This window comes from Tenrec ecaudatus, chromosome 2, assembly GCF_050624435.1.
Source record: "Tenrec ecaudatus isolate mTenEca1 chromosome 2, mTenEca1.hap1, whole genome shotgun sequence".
Lineage (NCBI taxonomy): Eukaryota > Metazoa > Chordata > Mammalia > Afrosoricida > Tenrecidae > Tenrec > Tenrec ecaudatus.
In genome coordinates this window covers 204,641,334-204,661,470 of record NC_134531.1, presented here as the reverse complement: position 1 = coordinate 204,661,470, position 20,137 = coordinate 204,641,334, and the positions used below count along the sequence as shown (strand labels likewise).

The 20,137-nt window shown below is 41.5% G+C and overlaps 1 protein-coding gene across 1 annotated transcript; it reads right to left on the bottom strand.

Annotated features, from left to right (window-relative positions):
* Window positions 1-18,971: 18,971 nt before the first annotated feature.
* On the bottom strand, window positions 18,972-19,937 carry LOC142440451 (olfactory receptor 2H1-like). Its single transcript, XM_075542886.1, has one exon. It carries the CDS (start codon window positions 19,935-19,937, stop codon window positions 18,972-18,974), a length of 966 nt encoding a protein of 321 aa, XP_075399001.1.
* Between the last annotated feature and the right edge of the window lie 200 nt (window positions 19,938-20,137).

Below are 20,137 nucleotides of genomic sequence, written 5' to 3'. Positions count from 1 at the left end.
ACTAAAAAAGACAAGACTTTTAAATAGTTCCAGGTCTGTTTGTTGACCTTTAAGGCATGTTTTCTGGTCAGGTCTGATGGGGTGCCATGCCCTGGCCTCAAAGTCTATTTCCGGTATTCCCAGAGGACTTAATTGCTTTGCTCCCCTTGCTGTTCGGCTGCACACCCTTAGAGTTTCACCCTGGATTGGTAGGGTCAGATCGGGCACAATTCCTTCACTGTGCCTCCAGTGTTGTCCCGTGAAACACTATGGGTCAGTGGGGGAAATTGTGTCTCATGCTGGGGCTGTCCCTATGGCCTTCTCTGTGCACTGACTGCTCTGAGCAGGAATATCGTCCTTGGCCCACCTCTCTCTTAAAGAGCATCATTCATCTAATGCTGGTCACTGAACAACATTTCCATTGATTGGTAACAATTCCAGTATAATTTCATAAAATGATGGCATTCTTTAGGAGATTACACTAATACGTGGTATTCTTTCGGGTTTGTGACAGGTTTAGCTGCTCCCTTCCTAAATCCTGAGTAGACTGTTTCAGTTGATCATTTACTAGAAATGGTTCATTTAATATTCTAGTCCCATTTTTTCTTAGTTCATATGAAGTTGATTGTGCTTCCTCTAATAATACATGTCTGTGAATTTCAAAACAAACCCTGGTGGCATAGTGGGTTACTAGCTGAGCTGATAAAAGCAAGACGAGCATTTCAAACCCACTAGCTGCTGCTCAGGGGAACTGTTAGGCTTTCTAAAGTCCTGGAAACTCACAGGCACAGTTCTACTCTGTCCAAAAAGGTCTTTATGAGTTATGACTCAATGGCAATGAGTTTGGTTTTTGGTTTGGTGAGTTTCAAACTTCTATGTAAATGAAAATCAAAATGACCTCAGACACATTTGCTAACTGCATACATAGCTTTGGTTACTTTGTTACATCTGTTGGTAGATTATGGACCAATTTAGCAGGATAAGAGCCTCTTAAACTCAGTGATGCATTATGCCTAATGGTCATGAGTTAGAAAGAATAACGACTCACTATTTTGTTTACTGCAAATATATCCTACGTAGCAAACACTGGATAGGACGATGGATGGGATGTGTTCTGGACCTACAATCTGTCAAAATCTCAGGACATTTGGTCTTTGGTACTTCACAATGTTGGTCCTTATAGTTGCCATTTTCCATCTTATATAATTTAATTTGGTTGCAATGTGAACTTTCATGAAAAATATTAGTGAAGGTCTATTGGAAAGGAGAAGGGTCCCTGGTGGTGAAGTGGGTTGCACTTTGTTTTGCTATGTGAAAGCACCAGCCCACTCTGTGGGAGACAGATGAACTTTCTTCCCACAAAGATTTTCAGGTTTAAAACCCACAGGGACAGGTTTACTCTATCCTGTATGGTCACTCTGAGTTGGAATTGATTTGATGGCAGTGAGTTTTTTAGTATATCTTAAAGGAAGTTAGTAATTTAACGTGATGAAGGGAAATTATAAATTAAGGTAAGTTCTTAGGACTCATTAAAGAAGCAGCAGAGTAACAGCAAAGGTTTGTAGACTGAGCTCAGAATACTGTCTTGTGTAGACTTGGTGCAAACTGTCCACTTTGAGAAGCCAATAAATATTCTTTGTTGGACATTATGGATGTTATCAAATAAATGGGGGAGCAGTGAAATTGAGAATGCCCTATTGTATACCCTGCTGTTCATCTACACCTGCAGTTCTGAACCTGTGGTTTGCGACAGCTTTGGGGGGTCTAATAACCCTTTCACAAGGATCGCCGAAGATAACGGTAACAAAATTACAGTTATGAAGTAGCAATGAAAATAATTTTATGGTTGGGGGATCACCACGGTATGAGGAACTGTACTAAAGGGTCATGGCATTAGGAAGGTTGAGAGTCACTAATCTACACTAATTCTACTCCAAACATTCTTTTTTGCTGTTGGCATTGTTTTCTGATTTCTTCTTTTTCACAAGTTCTCAATCATATCACAGGCCAGGTTCAGCACCTATCTGGTATCCTTTCACATCTCATTTAAAAACATCCATTTGCGCACCTCTCTTTTCAGCCAGAATTTCCGTCCTGTAGCTAATTTAAAATAATTAGTTGATGCCCCTCCCCCCAGATGAATTTACTTTGGAGGACTGCACTGAAGTTGCAGCTAGGGAAGAAGGACATGTGTGCTCAGAGCACATGGGAGCAAATGAAGGGGAAGGAAGAGAGACTGGAGCACATTCTGACCCACCAGGCCTGGAGAACGATATCCCTGCTCTGAAGAGCAAATGCACAGAGTGGACCATATGGCTGATCCCACTATGAGACATGATGTCTCTCACTGACCCATGGCCCTATGGGGGACAACATTGGAGACTCAGTGTTGGGACTGGCCTGGTCTGACTATGACACTGAGGCAAAACACTAAAGGTGTGCGGCAGAGCAACAGGGGGAGCAGAGCAGGGAGGTCCTGAGGGAGTGCAAAGAATAGACTCAGGGACCAGAGCAGCGGCACCCCTTCAGACTTGACTGGAGGACACACCTAGAGTTCAAAAATAAGACCTTGATTTATTTACAGGTTTTTCTTTCTTTAAAAAATGTTTTTTCTTTTCTTTTTAAAAAAAGTTAATTAATTTTTTTGGGTCATTGGTTTTCTTTTCTGTTGTCATTGTTGTGTCTTCCTTTGTTGCTTTGTCTTGCTATACCTTGTTTTTATGTGCATATTATTATCTCTGTAGATCTATCTAGATAAGATAGGCTGGATGAACAGTCTGGAGAAGAAAACAAAGGGATCGATGGTTCAGGGGTGGGGAGTCATGGGAGAGGGGAAAGTGGGGGAAAGGAGGTGGTGTTGACCAACCGAGGGACAAGGGATCAACAAGTGATTCCAAATTAGGGGCAAGGAGGGTGTGATAGGCCTGGTAGGGATTCAGCAAGGGCAGTGTAACCGAGAGGAATTACTGAAACTCAGATGAAGGTTGAGCATGATAGTGGTACAAGAGGAAAGTAAAAAGAAATCAAAGAAAGAACTAGGAGGCAAAGGGCATTTATGGAAGTCTAAATACAGGAATTTACATATGTAAGTATATTTATATAGGATGGTGGGGAAATAGATCTACATGCATATATTTATAGGTTTAGTATTAAGGCAGCAGATGGACATGCAACCTCCACTCAAGTACTTATTCAATGCAAGAACACTTTGTTTTATTAAATTGGCGTGATCGCTGAAGACAAATGTGTGCATAATCAAATGTGGTGAAGAAAGCTGATGGTGCCCAGCTATCAAAAGATAGAGTGTCTGGGGTCTTAAAGGCTTGAAGCAGCCATCTGGCTGAGAAGTAACAAAGCCCACATGGAAGAAGCACACCAGCCTGTGTGAGCATGAGATGTTGAAGGCATCAGGTGTCAGACATCAAAGAACAAAAATTCATATCATTGTGAATGAGGGGGAGTGCAGAGTGGGACCCAAAGCCCATTTGTAGGCAACTGGACATGCCCTTACAGAAAGGTCATGGGGAGGAGACAAGCCAGTCAGGTTGCAGTGTAGAAGCGATGAAACATACAACTTTCCTCTAGTTGTTTAATGCTTCCTGCCCCCTCGCTATCATGATCCCAATTCTACTTTACTAATCTGGCTAGACCAGAGGATGTACATTGGTAGAGATAGGACCTGGAAACACAGGGAATACAGGACAGATGATCCCTCAGGACTAGTGGTGAGAGTGGCGATACTGGGAGGGTGGAGGGAGGGTGGGTAGAAAGAGGGAACCTATTACAAGGATCTACATGTAACCTCCTCCCTGGAGGATGTACAACAGAAAACTGGATGAAGGAAGACATCAGACAGTGTAAGATATGACAAAATATTAATAATTTATAAATTATCAAGGGTTTATGAGGGAGTAGGGAGCAGTGAGTGAGGGGGAAAATGAGGAACTGATACCAAGGCCTCAAGTAGAAAGCAAATGTTTTGAGAATGATGATGGCAACAAATATACAAATGTGCTTGACACAATGGATGGATGTATAGATTGTGATAAGAGTTGTATGAGCCTCAATAAAATTATTTTTAAAAACTTAGTTGAGCAAGTACATTTGGTTCCTTATTTTCCCCCAACAAAATTCCATGATCTTCAGCTAATCCTCAACCTGTGACCTCTCCTTCAGGCACAGAGTCTGCTGACATTTATCTCTTCCAGCATACCCACGTTCACCTGCTCCCATCTGAATGCTGGTTCTCCCCACCCCTATCACCGAGTCACATTAATGTTCTATTTCACCTTCTGGCTACTTTGATCCCCATGTCATCCTGACATCTATTGCTTCTGAGGTGTTGCAGGACTTAATTTCTTATCAGGTCTCTGGGACAAAGGAAAATGCAATCTTGGTTGCTACCCAACAATTCAATATATTTTAAATTGTTTCCTAAATCATATGATAAGTACTTGAGTTTTCAACAATTTTCAAATTTTTGTATTACCCAACCTTAACTACTACACTTTCTAATTTTTAGTAATATTCATTACTTTAAAAATAAAGGCGTCTTGCCTTTTTATTTTTTCAGTTATCTACTTTCCTATTCAGCCATTATTTTGCATGACATTTGATCAGTGAGCAAAACTCTATGACAAGAGTAAGTAAAAAGTACTGTTATATATCAATAGAAACTTTTATTAAATAAAAATATCAGAATGTGACGGTATTGTTTATCAACATTTCCTCAATCTATATGTGAATACTTCCAAAAGTGGTGTTTTAATCTCTCTGTTCCTCCCCTGAACAATTCTGTATTTTCCTATTTGCACCACACCAGAGCGGCAGTTTTAGTATCCTTGGAGGGACACCAATTACATTCCTCTTAAGCGCCTTTTTAATTTGGGGATCAAAAAGAATTTTTGCCCCTGTAGGAACAAGCTTATTAATACAGATTCGTTGGGGAAGTTTCCAAATGAAATTCTCTTAGGACAGCCATGGTCTCCCTTGCAAATTGAGTAGCTGCATGATTTTGATGGAAAAAAATCCTTATTGCAACTCTCAAGACTTTTTTCTCTAAGCTGTTGTTTCTATTGAATCATGAATCATTTTTTTAAAATGAAAGGAATTCCAACAAGAATAAGACAAGTGCATTACTGAGCGAGCTTTTCTGTAGCCGTACCCTGATGAAGAGACACAGTGAAGTGTGCTTTGTTTGGAATACACTTATGAACTGGAACTCGGTATTTTTTGTTATCATCATATTTTCATATTTTTGTTATCATCATATTTTCTTTGAAACATAATTTAATATACAACCAATACAAGGAAGTAACACAGTAGTGAAATTTTGTGCCTGCACAAATCTAAGTTCATGTTTTCTTCATTGGATCAAAATATTTCAAATAAACACTCTATAGTCTTGCAAGCTTCTGGTCTCAGTACATGAAGCTAATTAACCATATGTATGGCCCAAATATGGTTGAGGATGTTACTATTTTAAAATATTTTCTTCCTCTGTGATCTTCAAACTAAGACAAAGGTACATGAATCAGTATCAGAATAAATTATCATATCAAATATCTCCATCAACCCTATAACTTGCCTAATTGCTCTGTCTCTAACTGCCCCAGGCATAATTTCATGACTTTACTTTTTTTAACTTTTTTTTCCGTGACTTTACTTTTTCAAACTGCATACAATATTTATGAAAATTTTTACCATGGTTATTTTGTCACCTCTTGGTAGAGTTAGTTTACTTCTAGCCTCAATCTATCAAAAATATGTATGATTGTATATATATATATATATATATATATATATATATATATATATATATAATATATAGTACATTATACACACACACATATAACCAATGTGATGATTTAGGTTTTTGCTTTTTTTTAAAGCACAGCTATTGTATTTCAGTCTAGTTTTGGCTATGGCCTATGCACGTAGGCAAATAACGTACCTTCAGGACACCATGGCAGTTGGAGAGTGGCTAGGGTTAGAGACCTTCTTTTATTAAAATCCTCAAGAACATAGATAGGGCAGGAATGACAGCAACTAATGCCCTAGACATTTCCTGCTAATTCCATAAAGACTCAGCTTGTTGAAATTGATGAGGCCGCTGGGAGTTCTTTCCAGTTGAAGTGAGTTGTCTGTATGGATAGCTTCTGAATGTAGTTCTCAGTCACCATGGGACTTAACCATGTCTGCTCTGAGCTATTAGAGCTGGTGAACTAGATGGATCCAGCATAGAAGCATTTTCTTCTGTCTTTCAGAATTATGTAGTTTAGACTTTTCTGTGCATTATCCATTTCATTAGGTAAAAGACTCAATATTATCCATCTTTGGAGCTATTTTAAGAGACAGGTTCCCATTCTATGTTGGGCTGCTAACCACCAGGTGAGCAGTTTGAAACCACTAGCTTTCTCCCAGCAGAAAGACGAGGCTTTCTACTCCTGTAAAGAGCCACAGTCTTGGAAATCCACAAGAGTCCGAATTGATTCAATGGCATTTAGTTTCCTCCGGAAACTGTGAAATAGATGTTTTCATTCAGCATGCATGGATTTCCTCCTAATGAGCAAAATGCAAACATACGCAGAAAAGACTGACATCAGGGGGAAAGTCTTTCTTATTTTTTAATTCTTCCAATTATTACCTGTGTTTACAGAAAAAAATTTGTACGCACATGGTATATATGGAAAAGGAGAATCAACCTTCTCTGCATTCCTTGTGAACATCTACAATAGCTCTGGTGAAAAGTCTGCGTTCGTGACAGCACACACAAAATGAACACACATTCACACACACTATTGCTTACAATAGTTCCTTATCCTTGCTTTTTGTAGCTGTGTTCTATTAAGTCTCGTGGACACTGAACCATTAGCTCTAAAGAAGATTAAAGTGTAGATTCTTGCTTATCTTGGCTCATGCTCTATTCACTGGATCAAAACACAATTTTTTGGTTTTTATTTTAAAACACCTATTAATGAAGATTTTGTATCAATAATTCAATTATATGCTGTAATTGTTTATAAGAAGATTTTAATTATGAAGTGTAACATTTTCTTCATCCTGAGTAGTGTGACCATGAATTTCGTTGACTCTCTGCTGCACACCTATGCGACATTTGAGGTAGCTGCTTTTTCATTTTTTGTTTCCCTGCCCCCCAATAACAACTTTGAGTATGAAAAGGAAAAAGGAAACAAGAGAAGAAACAAAATGAAACAATAGCTTAAATGAAAATATTTAAGAACATAAGAGAAAAAGCAAGAAGGAGAAAACAAGCAAACAGCATAAAGAAAAAACCTAAAAAGGAAAAGGACTCAGGTGTGATATGTCAATGCAGATCACCCTCTTGAAATTGTGCTATATGCTCTTTCGCTTTTCGGTGGACGAAACCCAGGACGGATGAGCCTACAGGGACAGCATGTAGATTAAGGGGGTTGGGGAGAGGACGGTCCAGTGGTGGTGGTGGGGGTAAAAGGGAGACAAAGTCAAGGAGTCCATGTAGAAAAATAATGGTTGGGAACTGATTGTGGTGGCAATTGTACAAGTCTACTCGACGCGATTGGAATATGGAATGACATGCTATTTGCATTACATTTAAACTAATAAAAAAGAATAAAATGAAAACCGTGGAAGAGAAAAAGACATGATAAGCTACAGGGAATGGGGCTGCGGCGGCACGAAAATGAGTGAGAATAAGTGAAAGAAAAGATCATAAAGACAGCAAAGGGAAAAGAGAGAAAAATTTCAGAAAGGAAAAGGAAAAAAGAAAAGAGACCTAGAAGAAAGCAAGATGCATAGACAGGAAGGAAGGCAAACAAAACAAGGAAAGATAAAAAGTGGAATAAAATAAAACAAAGCAGAAAACTTGGGGGGGGGTGGCAGGACCCCGAAAGGATAAAGCTGTGGAGGCCAGGGGAGGCCGCATGTTCTCTGGCAGTCCAGGAGGTCACAGCATGTTGGTGGGGATAAGCAGGAAGGACATCCCGGCCTAGACGGACTTCCTGTCTGTGGAGATGGCGACTGGTGGCCACCTGGTCTTAGAGTTTTGTACACTAGAAGGGTACCGAGGCCCTGGTTCTTGCTCCTGACAAGAACTATTTCAGGTCCAGTCATTAGTTCAGAGGGGTCTGGGGGTGGCCTGTGCTAGACTTTGGACTTAAACCTACTGTCACTAGTTAAAACCTATCAGCTGCTGTGCAGAGAAAGGCGACGTTGTCTCCCCCTGTCAAGGTGTGGTGGTGACATAATTCCATGTTAACTTGAAGATAGATAAAAGTGTAAGTGTGATATTCAACTTGTCAATCAAGTCACAACCGGATGGTGCCTCCTTGGGGGTATGACCTTCTCATCAGGAGCGCCCTGGGAATCTCCCCTTCTCTCTGCTGGTTGCCGTCAGAACCCTGGAGTTGCGTCCACTGCCTTTGGATCCAGGGGATTTTGCACCCACTGACTTGTGATATGTCTTCATTCTGCATCATTGTATGTGGCTTTGTGAGTCAGAGGAGGGACTTGTGGACTTGTGTCAGACTTTTAGACTTGAGTTGGACTGTGCTGGGATGCTTTCCTTATGTACAATTACTTCTTGATATAAAGCTCTTTCTTACACATTTACAAGTGTCATTGGATTTGTTTCTCTCATTAACCTGGCCCAAAACAGGACGTTTTTGGTCATCTGGGGGCAAGGAAATTGGTTACAGAAGAAATTCTTGTTTGTTCATGGATGGTTGGGAGCAGGTTGTCCACCGGCACTGTGTGTTCTGCTGGTCTGCCAAGGCAGAGTTCAGACACCTCTAGCTTTGGGGATTGCCCAACTGGCATCTGATCTATGTGGTGACTGTCTAATCCCTTCACTATCTGCAGAACACCCACTAGCAGTTTTTGTAGGGGTTGTAAGGAAATGGCACGATCACTTCTAATCTCCTCTGCGTCTGTGAAGGAGAAAGAGAACCCGATTCTACATCTGCTGAAGGATGATCCCTCTGAGGCCGAAGCCTCCACCTTCCACCTGCTGCACACTATTCTGACACGACCATCCCGCCTTAGCTTTCTCCTTCTCCGCTCTGGTTGATACCCCACTGGAGTGGCCACACAGACCCCACAGGTAATGCTCATACTTACGGAGATTGAGTAGGTCAGCAGCATTCACAGTAGTTCTTTGCTTGGCAGCACTTCTTTTCAGCTGTGAAGGTGGTCTCTTTCTCTAGTCCTTGATCCCTGAGCCACAGGGCTCATTGCCCGCTGCCCCGCTTAGGAGTGTCGCAAAGCTCTTCCAGTGTCAAGACATGCTCAGAGGCACCCCAGTCTGCAAGCCAGCCTCCTGCCTGAAGGCACACAGCTTTGTTTGTTCCAAATTCCAGGAAGCCTACCCTGCCCTGTGCTGTGTGCTCAGTGTGCCACAGCCTCTGCTGTGCAGGTCTCTTTGGGCACATTCTGTTCAGACTTCTTTGAGTTTCTTGAATTTTAAGATTTGTGCCACTGGCCATTATACTTTATAATGTTCTTTCTTTTCCCGTCTCTCTCTTATCTATTTGTGGAATTCCCATGATGCACATATTAGGTCTTTTGATGCTGTCCCATAATTTGGTAAATTGTGGTCAGCAGTGCTCTCTCACTAGTCGACTCTCCATTCTTGTTGCCTTTCAGCCACTGTAATTTTGTTAGGTTTCTGGGGTGGTTTAACTTTGTTCTTGCTTCTCAATGCTGAAAGCATTAACGCAGCAGAAGCACTTTTGTAAATCCAAGTAACTTTTCAGAGGGAAAGGAAGTTTATGGTAACGCAGTCTCAAAAGTACACACGATCTCTGGAAAGCATGCAGGTGGTGTGGGGACCATGCAAGAGTTCGCAACTGAAGATAACCACTGGAGAGGAGCGTGAAAACACACAGGTGGAACCAAGCGCAGGAAATCCCAGGAGAGTGGAGCCCTGAGAGGGCAGGGGTGTGTACGTGTGCAACCCCACCCTCTGACCTGCAAGCGAGCACCCCAACAAGACGGACTGGCTTGCCCTCAGTCTGGCATTCCCCCTCCTCTCCCCACTGGCTCGGGAGGCTTGGTTGAGGGTACTGGCTGATCTTATTGGCCGAGTTTAAATGCACCTGTGTGATGTCACATCACTGGTGCTTAGGTGTTTTCCCATAGTTGTCTGTCTGATGGACTTCCGACTTCCCCGCAACCCCGCAACTCTGCATTCTGTGGAGACAAACCCCTTTATCCGAAATCCAGCTACCATTCCATTTCAGTTATCTTTCCTTCTAATTCACCGATTCTTTTATGTCTGACTGAATCTGTTGTTAAACACTTACAGTTATTGTCTCTTTTAGTTGCAGTACTGCTGCCTTGCTTGTTTTTAGGGACTATGACTCTTTTTAAAAAAGTCTTTGTTATGTATTTTTATTTGTTAGACCTTTGTATATGCTTTGCCTTAATTCTTTGATTATGTTTAACTTTGTTAAATTCCATTTTTCTATTTTTTTTATTATTTGGGCTTCCATAGATGAGATTTTATTTCCTCTTCATGTTCATTTGGATGGGCTACAATTTCTCTTATCTCTTTTTGTGAATTTGTGTTGTGATACAGGATTTTTTCCCCCAAAAGTTTATTGACCTATAATTCACATATCATACAGTTTAATAGTTCTCTAGATCTATCACAGTAAGTAGAATTTTACAATAATTACCACAATCAGTTTTAGAACATTTTACTAATTTTGTATTCATCATAATTAGCTCTAATTTCCTCCAATCTCCCCTCCAGCCCAAGGAACTACTAATCTAGTTACTATCTCTATAGATTTACCTCTTACGGAAAACATTCAAAAACAAAAACTGACAATAATAGAAAAAATCAGATAGAAAATTCAATTATAAAGAAATCAGAGAATATTAAAAACTAGAACAAATTTAACTGAAACACCAGAGAAATCAAATGACAGGGTGTTAAATTTTAAGCTAACTGCACCTCCACTTGTATAGACCTTTCCTGTCTTTAACTTTTGTTTTTCTAAAAAATAGTTAAAATATTTTTTGATATAAAATTCACATATTTACATTTCCACAGTTAAGTCCCTTTTAAAAATGTTGTATATCACGAACAGTTCCAGTGCTCCCCTCCTGCTCCTGCATTCATTGTTTGCTCCCTAACTCCCTTCACCTTCTTCCCTCCCAGCCCAGATACATAATTGCATCAGTTATTGTCTCTTTGTAGCCACTCCTTCTGTGCTTCATAAACTGGGAAACCTAGCAAAAACATTAAAAACAAAATGAAGCAGAATTAATAATAATATAAATAAGAAAATAAAAATAAAGAGTGAGAAAGAAAAGATCACCAGCAATATTTAAAAAAACAGAGAAGAAATTTCTGTCGTGGAATAATCGAGAGAGATTTACGCCTAGAGCAAATTCAGACTGGGTAAAGGGGGGACGTCAACTATTCAAGTATTATATTATACCATAGTTCAATCCACCATAATCAAGTTTTACAGTAATCTCTGCCTGTTAGCAATGCTGTTCCTGTCCCTTGCCTGCGGCCAGGGAGGATCAGCCAGAGGCTTCATCTGGCTAGATACTCTCAGATGGACTTGAACTCCCACTGTCCCTAGCCTTCAACAAATTAGGTATTAACAGATTGAAGCTCTGATATTTTCCCCTTCATCATATTTGGATTTTGTTATGGGACCCTGGACTTTTTAATCGTTAGCTTTCTCAGTTCTTTTCAGTATTTGATGTTTTTGTTCACATAACTCTTGGGTAGGCAGAGCCTTCTACCGTTCCTACTACTTCTTAACCCTATTTCCGATAGCTCATTTTCCCTCCATGGTTTGATTAAGAATTCAAAGTTCCAGATCTCAGGTTTCAACTTTCAGCATAACCTACGCATCCTAGAGAATATGCAGTCTAGTTACTCAGGAACGCTATCATCGATTTTCCACTAGGGGGCTCAGTCCTCCTCTCTGGGAATTATACCCTGCCAGCCCTGTTTCAATAGCTGCTTTCAGCTGGGAAGACCACATCCCCCTCCATGACTGCTTATAGCTCCTTAGTTTTAGTCTTCCCTGTTCTGTAGGGGCTGCTTATATCTGAGCCGGAAGTCAAGGGAAGCATAGGGAACCTTTCTTCTGTATTAGGAAGAGGAAGCCCTGATACTTCCCATAGGGACCCTTGAAAGATGTCTTAATTACTGCAGACACTTCGAAGTGGTTGGGACAGCTGTCTTCGCTTAAGTGACCCACCTTTGAGTTCCATTACAGCGACATTTCTGTAGTCCAGCAATTTGTCTCTGTTCAGTAATTGACAGTTTCCTGAGTAGAGAGGGATTGGCGTCTGAGTTGAACTGCGCTTCACAGGATTTTTGATAAGTCTGCTGATTGGGAAGCAGATTACTAAATCTTTCTCTGAGCCCATTCTGAGTTGATTCAAAACACCAACCTTTTAGTTTTCAGCTGAACACGTTAACCATTTGCCCCATCCAGGGATCCCAAAGACGCTCCATCGTTGGTCACGTGTTTGTGCACTCACACTTGCCACTGAATGTATTCCAATTAAACACCCTTCTTTCCGGTTCCTGTTTGTCTTTTCACCCAGCCAGGGCCTGCAACTGGATGCCTTTACTTCAAATCCGAATGACTGACCACCTTAACTCCCAACAATAGGCATTGCCCACTCATAGTTATGGCTTCTCCCCAAACTCTATCTTCAAACTTCTGCTCAAAAATATCCCAGACTTTTCTGTTCCCAGTGTATTCACTAGGCAATAGAGACTTCGGCCACCAAGCCAAATTACATAATGTGGCTCTTTTACCCAAAGCGTCTAATGACATCAAATGACATTAATTAACTAATTAATTAAATAAGACTACACAACCCACCTCATTAGACTCAATCAGAAAACATACATAAGGGTCAGTAGAAAAGTCTGAAACTATTTATAGGCCCTTTCTTTCTTTCTTTTTTTGTATGTCTATATGATAGGCAAGAAAAACAATCCTGAGGAGAAAATAAGGGGACTGATGGTTCCTGGGAAAGAGGGGTGAGGTGGAGGTGGGGCAAAGGGAGGGGGGAAGCCAACAAACCCAGGGGAAAAAAACCAACAAGAGATCTAAAATTGATGGAGAGGAGGGTGTAGAATGCCTGGTCAGTTTGATCAAGTGCAATGTAGCTGAGAGGAATTTCTGAGAACTTAATGAAGGTTGAATTTGATAGTGGGACAGGAAAAAAGTAAAAGGAAATAGAGGAAAGAACTAGGAGACAAAAGACATTTCTAGCAGTATAAATATAAGCATGCATATATGTAAATATGCTAATATATAATGGTAGGAATATAGGTCTAAGTACATATATTTAAGTGTTAAGTATCAAGGTAGCAGATGGACATTGAACCTCTACTTCAAGTCCTCCCTTAATGTAAGAACATTTTGTTCTAATAATTTGGCATTCTGTAATGTTCACCTTTCCAACACTATCGTTGAAGTCAAAATGGGTGCATAAGCAAATGTGGTGAAGAAAGCTGATTGTTCTCTGTTATTATGAGATATAGCATCTGGGGTCTTAAAGGCTTGAGGTCAAACAAGCTACCATATAGCAGGGAAGCAACAAAACCCACATAGGAGAAGCACACTAGCCTGTGTGATCACAAGGTGTTGATAGGACCAGGTAACAGGCATCAGAAGATCCAAAACAGCCAATCACAACAATGTTAACAAGGTGGGTAGGAGCGGAGACTCAAAGCTCATTTGTAGACAATTGGACATTCTTTTACTGAAGGGTCACAAGGAAGGAACAAGCCAGCCAGGGTACAGTATAGCACTGACAAAATACACGATATTCCTCGAGTCCTTTAATGCTTCCTCCCCAGCCCAATATCATGACCCCAGTTCTACCTTATAAATCTGGCTAGACTGGAGCATGTACACTGGTATAGATAAGAGCCCTCAACACATGAAATCCAGGACATATAAACCCCTCAGGAACAACAATTGGAGTAGCGATACCATGTGAGTAGAGGGAAGGTGGGGGGAGAAGGGGGAGAAAGAGGGAGTTGATTACAATAACTGACTATAATACAGTCGCCCATCACCCCATCTGAGGGGGACAAACAAGAGAAACATGGGTGATGGGAGACAGTGGATGGTAAATATATGAAAATAATAATAAACTACAATTTACCAAGGGATCATGAGGGCGGAAGGGTGGGGGAGAGAGGGAAAAAACAGGAGCCGATACCAAAAGCTCAAGTAGAAAGAAAAGGTTTTGAAAATGATGATGACAACATATGTACAACTGTGCTTGATACACTGATATATGGATTGTTATAAGAGCTGTAATAGGCCCCAATAAAATTATATATATAATACAACCATTGATTACTCAAGTTGAAGCTGAAGAAAATTAAAACAAGTCCACCAGAGCTAAAATATGACTTTGAGTCTATCCCACCTGAGGAACATCTCAAGAACAGATCTGATACCTTGAACACTAATGATGAGACTTGAGGAGCTGTGAGATGGTACACAAGTCATCATACATGAAGAAAGCAAAAGCTCATTAAAAAGACCGGAAGGAAAGAAATGCTCAATGTTGATGTCAGAAGAGACTGAAGCCTGCAGATCATCATAGTATAGCACGGCAAATGGAAGAAATGATGAAGTTGAAAGGCTGAACATAAAATGGCAAAGGGAAGCTTGGGAAGACAAAGTAAAATGTTATAATACATTGTGAAAAGACCTCGAGTTAGAAAATTAAAAAGGAAGAACAAGCATATCTCAAACTGAAAAATCAAGTTGCCATACTGAAAGGTTCTATGGCAACATATGGAATGAGCAGAAAGCATCAGAAGAAGGTGGAAAGAACACAGAATCACTGTGCTAAAAGGAGCTAGTTGACATTCAGCCAGTTCCAGAAGTTTCCTATGAGCAAGAACCAATGGCATTGAAGGAAGAAGTTCAAGCTACATTGAAAGTATTAGTCAAGAACTCCGCCCCAGGAATTGATGGAAAACCAATTGCACGGTTTCAACAAGCTGATGAAGCACTCACTTGTCTATGCCAGGAAATTTGGAAGGCAGTTACTTGGCCAATTGGCTGGAAGAGACCCATATTTGTATCTGTTCCAAAGAAAGATGACCAATAAAATGCTCCTATTATAGAACATTGTCATTTATATCACATGCAAGTAAAATGTTTCTGTAGATCATCCCACAGGACTGCAGCAGTACATTCATAGGAAGCTGTCAGGGGCAAGATTCAGGTAAGATTCATAAAAGCATGTAGAAGAGGGGAGATCACTGTTGATGTCAGGTGGATCTTGGCTGAAAGCAGAAAAATGCCAGAAATAACCAAAAGGATGTTTGCTTGTGTTTTGGTAACTATGCGTAGGCATTCAACTGCGTGGATCCCAGAGAAGAATGAGCTTTCCAGAACACCTCATCGTGCTCATGCAGAACTTGTACGTGGACGAGGAGGCAATTGTACGAAAAGAACGAGGCAATACTTTAACATCTGGAAAGGTGAGCATCAGGGTTGTACCCTTAGGCTGTACTCAATCAATCTCTCAGAGGGGCTGGACTATCTAAAGAAGATTGGATTGGAGGAGGCTTATTCACAGAGCATGCAGAGGACACAGCCTCGTTTGCTGAAAGTAAGGAGACTTGAAGCACTGGGTGAGGAAGATCAAGGATTGCCGCTTTCAGTATGGAAAAGGTAGTGAAAAGTGGAAGAACCAGAACTAGAGGGATTGATTGACACATGGCTGCAGTAATGAGCTCAACACAAAATAATTGTGAGGATGGCGCATCACGGGGTCCCGTTCCTGTATGTTGTACTTGGGGTCACTGTGAGTTGGAAACTAGTGTATGGCACCTAACAACCAGAACAACGACAGCATTAGGCCACTGCCTGCAGGCCCACGACCGGGAAATCAGGTGATGATGAGCCACGTGCAGAATCTAGGGTGAGGAAAGAGCCAGAGCTGTTTGCCAAAGCTTTATCATATTGATTATAGCCCACAACCCCAGAGAACATTTTAAAAACTGATTGCCCACTCCTTTCATGGATGTCATCATTGAGATTGTTACATCATACGCAACTTCCCGTGTCTGTGTCGCTCAGCTCCCAGCTCCATTCTGGGGCAGAAGTTGGGAGCATGAACTGCGAATTTATGGTTTGTATGCTGCTTTCTCATTAGTCATCTCCCATCGGGAATGATGCAGGTAGACAGATGACAGACTGACGGAGGGGGTGCGAAGGAAACAGTCAACATCCGGCCTTGGAGTGAATTCTGAATCACAGTGACCCAATAGGACAGGGCAAGGCTGTGATCTTTTTGGGAGGACGATTGTCACGTCTTTCTCCCCTATCACAATGGGTAGATTGGGAATTCAACCTTTTGGTTAGCAGCCAAACGCTTAACCGTGGAGCCGAAAGTTCCTTAAAGAAGACCCTAAGCAGTGCATTTTCACTGCCAGGGAAAGTTTAGGCTATGAGGTAGCGTTTTGTGAAGGAGAAACAATTTATGACATAAAAGTAATTTAATCAAGCATTTATCCATAGTGATCTTGAGATATAATTCCCTCACCAGGCACTTCCACAGTTCAGCCACACTCAAAAAGGGTTGTACACACGTCACCGTAATCAGATCCCGAACATTGTTCCCTTCTCTTGTAGTCATCATTTGCTCCCCACTTCCCTCCAACCTCCTCCTTCTTCCATGTCCCCAAAAAGCCGTTATACCAATTATTGTCTCTCTCTATTTGCTTATCCTGTGCTTCATATACTGGAAAACATATGACCCCGCCCCCACCCAAAACCCCTCAAAACTGTAAATATTTAAGAAAAAGAACACGAAAGAATAACAACATTCAAATAAACCAGAGGGGGAGTGGGAAACCTGTGTCAAGAAGAAAGCAGGGGGTGAGGGGGTGCAGTGTAGCAACAATGAAACATACAACTTTCCTCTAGTTCTTAAATGCTTCCTTCCCCCAACTATCAAGATACCAATTCTACTTTACAAATCCAGCTGGACCGAAGGATGTACACTGCTACAGATGGAAACTGGAAACACAGGGAATCCCAGGACAGATGAACCCCTCAGGAGCAGTGGTGAGAGTGGCAATATTGGGGGATGGGTGCAGGGAGGGTGGGGTGGAAAGGAGGAACCGATCACAAGGATCTACCTATAACCTCCTCTCTAGAGAATGGACAACAGAAAAGTGGGTGAAGAGGGATGTCGGATAGGGTTCATGAGGGAGAGCAGAATGGGGAGGGAGGGGAAAAATGAGGAGCTGATGCCAGGGGCTCAAGTGGAAAGCAGATGATTTGAGAACGATGAGGGAAACAAATGTGTCAATGTGCTTGACATGATAGATGTATGCATGGGTTGTGATAAGCATTGTATGAGCCTCCAATAAAATGATTTAAAAAAAGTATAAAATGTTCTGTAAATAAATAAATCAGGGGAGAAAAAAAAAGAAAGCAAGTAGCGGAAGGTGAGGGAAGAAGGGAGGAAGGGGGAACGGATCGCAATGATCGACCGCATAATCTCTACCCCGCTAGGGGGATGAACAAGAGACATATAGATGAAAGGAGACAGCGGTTGGTGTAAGATATGAAACACCATATATAATACTTTATAATTTATCATGGGATCATGAGGGAGGAGGAAAAAGAGGAACTGGTACCAAGGGCTCAAATAGAAAGTAAATGTTTAGAAAATGATGATGACAGCATATGAACAAACATGTTTGATACAATTGATGTATGGGATGTTATATGAGCTGTAAGAGCCCCCCCAAATGATTTTTAATAAAAGATGTAGAAATCAGGAAATATTAAAAATTAGAATAAATTTTAAAAAGGGTTAAGAGGGAAATCAAATGATCAGGTATTACTGTGTAACGTAATTACATCTTCCATTATCATGCATACAATAGTAGCCATCTGAGAAGTAGGGTTATTCACATCCCTGGACTGTTGTCAGAGGGGATTCATCAGAGACTTAATCTAAGGACCTTGCTGATGGAGTTTGGGCTCCCATTGTCATCCATAGCCTTCTCCAAATGGGGTGTTCACAATTTAAGCTCTGATACCATTCCCTTCTTTGTATTTGGATTTTGTTATTCATCATCCTTGGATCACTCAGGCTGGTGTGTTTCTTCCATGTGGACTTAGTTGATGCCTCATTAGATGGCTCCTTGTTTGAATACAAGACTTTAAGACCCCAGATATTATTCCTTTTTGACAGATGGGCACCATCTGCTTTCTTTACCACACTTTGCTATAGCACCCATATCTTCTGGGATCTCCTTACGAGGGTGAGCATTAAGCAGGGCATTGTCATGAGAGCTAAAGGTTATTGAATTCAGTGGGAGTGCAGAATCTTTCACTTGTTCATGAATTATGTATGACTCTGGTTTATTTCAGAGGCCCTCGTTATTATTTTTGACAAAGAACATTATCAATATCCACCCCCCACTTCCACGTATTAGGTGATCTTATTGATTTGTCTGATGACATAGATTTAACACACTGCTGAGAAAAGGAAGTTATGCAAGTACAGATATCCCTGCTCCAAACTGCAGTCCACGAGTTGTTGCTTTGTTCTTAAGATGTGCATAGAGGTGGAAGCTGATACCAAGGGCTTAAGTGGAAAGCAGATGTTTTGAGAACGACGAGGGTAACAACTGTACTAATGTGCTTGACACAATGGATGTGTATATGGATTGTGATAAGAGTTGTACAAGCCCCCAATAAAATGATTCAAATAAAAAATATTGTCTTTTTTTAACATACCTTTAATCCTTTCTACTTCCTGAGCATATGTGGAGAGGAATAATACTATACTTATATTGAAATTTAAGATGAAATCTAAGTGGTGCTTCATACTGTTCTTTTGATTGGCCCACTGTCTGTAAAAACCCACCTTTTGCCCTTGATATCAGTTTTGCTAGTTGGATTTACTCAATGCTCATAAATGTCACAGTTTGAAGCTGGACACAACTGCCCTTACCCGAAAGTATGAGCCCCATACTCCCCACTGGCCATTCTGTCTTTCCCAAACAGTCTCTTGACTGCTTCCTTCACATCTTTGTTCCTCAAGGTGTAGATGAGTGGATTGAGTGTGGGGGTCACCACAGTGTAGAAAAGCGTCAGGAATTTCCCTCCTTTCTGGGAAAACGGGCTCCTTGGTTGGATATAAACTGCAGTGCCACTGCAGTAGAAGAGGAAGACAACCACCAGGTGGGAGGAGCAGGTGCGGAAAGCCTTACTCCTCCCTTCTTGGGACTGAATGGCCAGCACCGCCTGGGCAATGCGCCCATAGGAGCCAAGGATAAGGAGTAATGGCACCATCAGGAAGATGCCTGCAATCACTGAGATCTGGAGTTCATTAATAAGTGTGTCTCCGCAGGCGAGGCGTATCAATGCAGGAACTTCACACACAAAGTCATCCACCTGGTGGTGATGGCAGAAAGGAAGCTTCATTGTGGTGGGGGACTGCACCAAGGTGCCAAATATTCCACTCACCCACACAAAGAGCGCCAACTTCTGGCACAGCTTCGGATGCATGATGATGGCATAGTGTAGGGGCCGACACACTGCCACATAGCGGTCAAAAGCCATGACCAGCAGCAGGACGCACTCCGCAGCCCCCAGGCCCAGGAAGATGTAGAGTTGAGCTGCACATCCAAGGTAGCTGATGGTCTTGTCTGGGCCCCAGAGATTGACTAACATCTGGGGGATGCAGCTTGTGGTGAAGCAGAGGTCTAGGAAGGAGAGCTGAGTGAGGAAGAAGTACATGGGCGTGTGGAGGTGCGCGTCTGTGTGGGCCAGAAATATGATGGTGATGTTGCCCACTAGAGTGATCATGTAAAAGATGGACACAGCCACAAAGAGAATCCTTTCCAGCCTGGGATGATCGGAGAAGCCCAGAAGGATGAAACCATCTGGTGTGGTATCATTGTCCATGTCCATCCAAGTCCTCCTGGAGCTGGGAAGAGTAACCCCTCAGGGAGTAAGCAGAGAACAGTGTGACTTGTTTTGTACATCACATCTTACTGTTTTCCCTAGCACTTTGCTGACATGCCACATCTGTGTGTTTTCACTTATTCTTCTCTTCACACTTAGAGAATTCCAGCAAACTCTTGAAAATGAGACTGTAGTGGGTGAATGTT

Excerpts from the sequence above, each read along its gene's own strand:
- LOC142440451 (XM_075542886.1), bottom strand. The coding sequence starts at position 19,937 with ATGGACATGGACAATGATACCACACCAGATGGTTTCATCCTTCTGGGC.